At 38.5% G+C, this 6,668-nt stretch overlaps 1 protein-coding gene across 1 annotated transcript; it reads left to right on the top strand.

Annotated features, from left to right (window-relative positions):
- Positions 1 to 332: 332 nt before the first annotated feature.
- On the top strand, positions 333 to 3,605 carry LOC120290367 (protein WHAT'S THIS FACTOR 1 homolog, chloroplastic-like). The gene has a single exon (XM_039306410.1). It carries the CDS (start codon positions 649 to 651, stop codon positions 2,044 to 2,046), a length of 1,398 nt encoding a protein of 465 aa, XP_039162344.1. The 5' UTR covers positions 333 to 648; the 3' UTR covers positions 2,047 to 3,605.
- The last annotated feature ends 3,063 nt before the right edge of the window (positions 3,606 to 6,668 follow it).

Genomic DNA, 6,668 nt, shown 5'->3' with positions numbered 1-6,668 from the left:
CTAATTTAGCAATGGGTGATGGACATGGAGCACATTTAATGTCTAAAAGTTGATTAATATTGAAGCATTTCTACTCTAATTTACAAAAATAATCAAATTGAACTAAAAAGCATTAGTAATCTCTTGAATATTTTTCTAAAGAAAATTATTCTTTTGCCAAACATTACTATGATTTTAAATCGGATATTTCATGTAATTTTCTAACACCTCAATTTTTTTTTCTTTAAACACCTCTATTTTATAAAAGCGCAACAATATATCACCATTTATTAGACCCTCGAGCTCTTTTAATTATTCAAATCAAAATATCATCTCTATCACGACGACAGACGCAAAAACCAAAACGACGAGCCGTTCCCTCTTCTTCGCGCCTCGCTTCTTCTTCTTCTTCTACTTCGTTCTCCGCACGAACCCCGCCTGAAATCCCAACCAGCTTCTGTCGAAGTCGAAACTGATGCTGATCGATCGATCCAAGAGAGGTGTTATAATCTCGCATTCACGGCGATCTTCTCGAAAACTTTCGTATTGGGTTCTTGTTGTTCCTCGTTCCGCTGCACGTAAAGGTGTTTGGTGTTTGTCCTGAGTGAGAGGCGTTTGCTTTTCTTGGGCTTGTTTCTTGAATTTGGAGCCAAACACTAGCATCTTGAGATGACCCGTCTTCGAATCATTGGTAAAACCGTAGCTTCCTCGAATGAGTGGGGCGCGGCAAGAGAGTTCGGTTGCTTTGTGGCCTCGCCAGTGCGTTTGCCTACCCTGAGAAGAAACTGGAGTTTTGGCGAGGTTTTACTTAGCTGGCCGCAGCATAGATTCATGACTACCAGCAAGAGAGTGCAAGATAGGAGCAAGGACAAGAGGGTCCATTATCTCGAAATCGCCACCGAGAAGCATAAAGTGGTTTCGAAGGTATTGGTTCTGATGGAAATGTTGAAGAAGGAACCCGAGATGATAATCCCTGTGAGGTCGCTGGATCGATGCCGGAATCAGATTAATCTTCCCAGGCCACACAGTATAGTGGATTTTATTCAGAAGTCGCCAAAACTGTTTGAGTTGTGTAAGGATCGGAAGGGGGTATTGTGGTGTGGAATGACTAAAGAAGCTGAAGACTTGTTAGAGGAAGAGGAGAAATTGATTAGGGAACACTCTGGCAAAGCTGCTGAATACGTGACTAGGATGCTGATGATGTCAGCTGATAAACGGCTTCCACTGGACAAAATTGCTCATTTCAGGAGAGAGTTTGGTTTGTCAGCTGATTTTAGGAGCAAGTGGGTACACGAGTATCCACAGCACTTCCAAGTGGTTAAATCTCTGGATGAAGTTGATTATCTCGAGCTCGTAGAGTGGAATCCTGCTTGGGCCATCACAGAGTTGGAGAAAGCCGTACTTGGGGTATCAGAATCTGCCTCTCATGCTCCAGGGTTGCTTTCCCTATCTTTCCCCTTGAAGTTTCCTGCCACTTACAAGAAGGTGTATAGATATGGAGGGAAGATTGAGCACTTTCAGAAAAGGTCTTACTTATCTCCTTATGCTGATGCACGTGGCCTCCAACCTGGATTGAAGGAATTCGATAAGAGGGCCATTGCGGTGATGCATGAGTTACTGAGCTTCACGATGGAAAAGAGGTTGGTGACTGATCACCTCACCCACTTTCGACGGGAATTCGTGATGCCTCAGAAGCTGATGAGACTCTTTTTGAAGCATTTTGGCATTTTCTATGTCTCTGAGAGAGGGAAGAGGTTTAGCGTGTTCTTGACAGGAGCTTATGAAGGTGCGGAGCTGATTCAGAAATGTCCGCTGGTTATTAAGAAGGAAAAGGTCTTAAGCCTTATTGGTTATCGAGGGAAGAAGAAAAGGATAGAAACTTTTACGGACTTATCGGATGTGGAAGATAATGAATTTCTTGGGGGTAGCTCTGAGGATGGAGGCACCCCTATGCAGCTTGACCAAATAGAAGCAATCAGTGAATTGGAGGATGTTGCAGTTGGAGACAGCTCCTTCATGGACATTCATGAAATTGACAATGAATACAAGCCTCATAATTCATTTTAAGGTCGTGTTCTTATTCGAGCTGTCGAGATAACTTGCTTTCCAGTCTTCTTCTTCACAAGTTCAAAGTTTCATGTATATGTACAGATTTAATCAGACAAATTCTGCTTACATCTATAAACCAAGTTAACCAATGGCGGACTGATCCATGTTATTCCTTGTTCGTCCTAAACATTGCCACTGGAACTCCTGAAATCAATGGTTCAGAAAGAATGCGTGGATGATGCATTTGGCAACTCTCAGCTCGCCTTGGTGCCACCAAGGACATCAGAAGCAATCTATGTAAGGTGACAGGTTCATTCTCAGTTATTGGTCCGACTTAATGAGTGCTGCAATACTAATCCGCTATTCTGAAAATGAACTTGCCACCCTGCATTTGGATCTCAATTGTTGGGTCAAAGAGATGATTGGGTAGTAGCTATCAGGGAGAACATAGCCTATCTTCCACTATGATAATCGACATTCTTTCTCTTGTTGTTACAAATTAGATGCCGAGCTCAGTTTTGTACCCGTAGGACTCAAAAACTGGGTGGATCTAATTTCGAAAACCAGTCTGTTTCATTGATCTAGCAATTGAACCGCAGGTCACACTGGTTTCGATCTGATACTAGCAAAGACCGTCCATGCATGTACAACCAGACTGATTTACTTGTGCTTTGTTTGACAAGCAACCAATCATTTTCACTGTGAATTCTTGATCTCAATCTATTGTTGATGAAGCAACTGCTCTTTCTTAGTCATCAAGACTAAGATGCCAGAAAAGAAAAGGATGTACCGAATTTCTTTGCAATCAACCAATCTCCAGTAAAAGAAAGGTGCAGTGTAAGCAAACGATCACTCAAGCGAGAAAATCCCTCAACATTGTTGTCTGTCCATCCTTAAAGAGTGTGTCCTTGTCAAGGGACGTCGATCTTCTTCTTCAACATGGAGACCTCCGGGGTCAGGAGCATGTTCTTCTCGCTGAACTACTTCACCTCCTCCCTCATGAGGTCACTTTCGTGGAACACTTTCGGCAGTATCCCCCTGAGGACACCCATCTCCTTCCAAGAGTCTTGCAGGTCATTCTCAAACTTGCTTATTATCTTCTCTTCCTTCTTCAGCATCTGTTTTTTTTCTTTTTTTTCTTTTCTTTTTTGTGTGATTCCTATGATGAAGTCTTTCAGGAAGTAAAGCAAATGCCCAAGAGTTATAAACAAATATACGTAGAGGCCATCTTGCGATGAGATGCGACTGTTTTTATCATTCACACAGGTTGTATGGAATACCTGAAGTTCCATGTCCTTTTAACTTGTGGCCGACGCAAGAAAGATTGCCTAGTGCGTTCTGAACTTCGTGTTTGACAATATCAGCGCTTCTTACTGCCGTTGCAAGTTCGGCTCGGCGCTGCTCAACTTCCAGCCCTTTAGAGCAGAGCTTCTCTCTCAATAAGCTCGTCGTTAATTTTCTGCTTCAGTCTCTGATGTTAGGGTATCATGTGGTAGAATGGAAAAATTCTTGAGGATCCTCTATGGGGATGTTGTGGAGCAATAGTTATCTGTGTCTGTGAAGAGTAGAACCTTCAAGTTAGTTTCTTCAAAAACAGGTACTGTCGGCTGGATATTCAAACTAAAGCTGAATCTTGAGAATTGGTCGTATGCAGGTGTACAACATGCACAACGCCATCTGTAGACCCAACAGAAAGCTTTAAAATGTGCAGGGAAGGGACAAATCAGAGCAAACTGAATGGATAAGGGAGAAGAAAGTATCTTACTGCGGGAGAAAATGAACAGAGTCGAAAAGAGCATGCAACACGGTCACATGAGACTAAGTTCATTAAAAGAAGGAAAAGAACAATAAAGGATTAAAAATCACATAATGAGAAAAGCATGACTAAATTTCCCAGTAAAGGCAATCTTGCTGTTGTGTTTTACAATGGCTAAGTAAGCAGCAGATTACTCAGTGCATGTAAGATTTCTACCACATTCCATTGAGTTTTGGCTTTAATGAATAAATTGTGAGAGATAGAGTGACTTGTGGGTGACTATGTAGCACAGACACTCTCCGGAAGCCTTCTTGTCGTGTCCAACACTCCGACACGCTCCGACACGTCCCGACACGCTCCGACACGTGGTCAACGAGTGTCGAAATATCCGACACGTGGTCAACTCTCTCCGACACGCGAGTCCAGAATTCCGACACATGATTCCGACACGCACGAGGTCAATTTTAAAAGTTTCTAATATTTGAGAAGTCAAAATATAAATATACACAAAAGAAATAATAAAAGAAGTAAAATTGCTATAAATATACACACGGGTCAATTTTTTTTTTTTTTTTCAGTTTTGTTTTTTTAGAATTGTTTTATTTTTTTAAAAAGTCTTTTACTATGAAAGAAGTAATAAAAAAATGCTATAAATGATAAATAAATAAATTTAAAAATATCATTTCAACATTTTCTTTAAACAATGTTTTTTCCTCTAAAATTTGTGTATTATTGTAACAAATTAAAATAATGAATGATATTATTTAATATTTTCGTGTAAATTAATTCTAGGCTATTATTATTATTATTTATGTATTTATATATAAAAATATATTTAATATATAACGTGTCGGAACGTGTCGAAATTCTCTATTTTTAAAAAATTACGTACCGGCGTGTCGTGTCGTGTCGTGTCACGTGTCGCGTGTCAGTGTCCGTGCTACATAGGTGGGTGATAGGAAAGGGCCTGCAAGTGGCCCGGCAGCAACTTGATGTTGCTACTATCCTTTGATTTGAGTAACAAATACATACAGAGCAACCAGGTTCTCTATGAGTTCATCTAAATATGAAAAGTCTTGCAGCTTTTTAACTAGATTTTTTGCTTTTCCCCTTTTTGGTAACTTTTTCTTGACTCTTTTGGATAGGTTTTTTTCCTTTTGATGAAAAAGACACTTAATTAGTACTAATAAAATCTATTTTATTAGTAAGTAGAGTTTCTATAGAATTGCAAGTAGAAAAAAGAAAATACTAAAGTAAATAGATTTCAAGTTCCATTTTTTGCTAAAAATTTCCATGAAATACACAACTTTCATTAATACATATATCTTGCTAATATAGACTTAAAAATGGATGATGCAATTTAAAATAGTCAAGATAATTGTCAACCGAATCCCATAAATATCTTATAATCTATATTGAATTAGAATTTTTCACATCTAACACTCATTCAACTTTCCTAAATGAATTTACACCTTTAGACAGTTATCTTGCGCAACAATCATATACATAGATATATATAAGATGTGCATAAATGCGTGCTATTTAGCTAGTATGTAACAATAAAATTGTAAGTCTGTGTAAAGCACATACAACAACAATATTCTTATGAAGTCAATCGTATAGTGTAGTCTTTCTTGAATTGATACATGTTAAAGAGGTAGATTGGGTTGATTTGCGTCTAATTGAAAATGATCAAAGTCGCATCAAGTTTAAACCATACTGACCCATTTTTATGTAATATAATTTCAGCAGCTTATACCCAACCCAATCCAACTCAAACCCAACCCACATCCACATAACTTAGGTTCCAATTTTCAGCAATATAATTAAAGTGGGTACATTTCAAATTCATGCAAACCCATATTGCCGTCTCTGCTTGAAGTGTAGTCCGACTTTGGGCTTTAGAATTCATTTTAATGGTTGAATTTGGCCAGCCCAATGTAAAGAGCTAAGTTGACTAGAGCTTTCGTACGGAATGAGCCCCTCTCTCTTCCTTGGTAGCAACCAATTTGCTTGTCTTCTTCATTAAAAAGTTCTGTTTTCTAGCACGATCTTTTGAGTGGCGAGATTTCCCGTTCTTCTATTCTCACGAAGTTTTCAAACACTTCTCGACTCTGCATATGTATCTTCATCGCCCCACTCTCTACACCTTTTCCAAACCCGACATTCCGGAAGAACTCAATGTACTATTCATTTATTTAAAAAAAGATTAGACCAAAAAAAACGTATTGATTTAAAGCTCAAAGGCCAAAATTGGCATTTCATCCTTAACAAGTCCACCTTGAGCATTTCCCCATGTCGTACATGTGAAGGTACTTTGGACCGATTGTCACTTTCTCTGTTGGTTTCAGGCCCAAAGCAACATTAGCCTATTCTTTTTTGTTTTTCTCTTTTCAATTTTCGGGTGCAGGAAATAATTGTGTTTAAAATCTTTAAAATAGAAAAAGGCTTTACTAGAATTGAAAATTTTCCCTCTAGAAATAAGAAGAAATATTGGTTTCGGTATGTCATAAGTTAACCCCCTTTATAATCTAACTAATATAAAAAAAAAAAAATCTTGGTTAATAATTTATAAAATCTTGCATATTTTGGAGTATATTATGATGCTTGAAATTAAAGCGATTGCTTGTCTCTTAAACCTACACCAACATAGTCACTAGGCTAACAATAAAAGGATTCAATAACGTCTAGAAGTTAGAATATCAAATTACGTATTTTATTTTTCATATTTCTTATTTTACACAAGAGCAAAAAATTTATATCATACCACCGGCCGTGGTGGCTTCACTGGAAAGCTTACGATGAAACTTAAGCAAAGGAGAGGAGTTCGAAATCTAGGGAGGCGGCCAGGTGTCTTAAGTGTAACATTGGGGGTGGTGGGTCC

The sequence above is a fragment of the Eucalyptus grandis genome, chromosome 2, assembly GCF_016545825.1.
Source record: "Eucalyptus grandis isolate ANBG69807.140 chromosome 2, ASM1654582v1, whole genome shotgun sequence".
Classification (NCBI taxonomy): domain Eukaryota; kingdom Viridiplantae; phylum Streptophyta; class Magnoliopsida; order Myrtales; family Myrtaceae; genus Eucalyptus; species Eucalyptus grandis.
The sequence above is the reverse complement of the archived record's forward strand: the minus strand, read 5'-3'. Positions and strand labels throughout refer to the sequence as shown.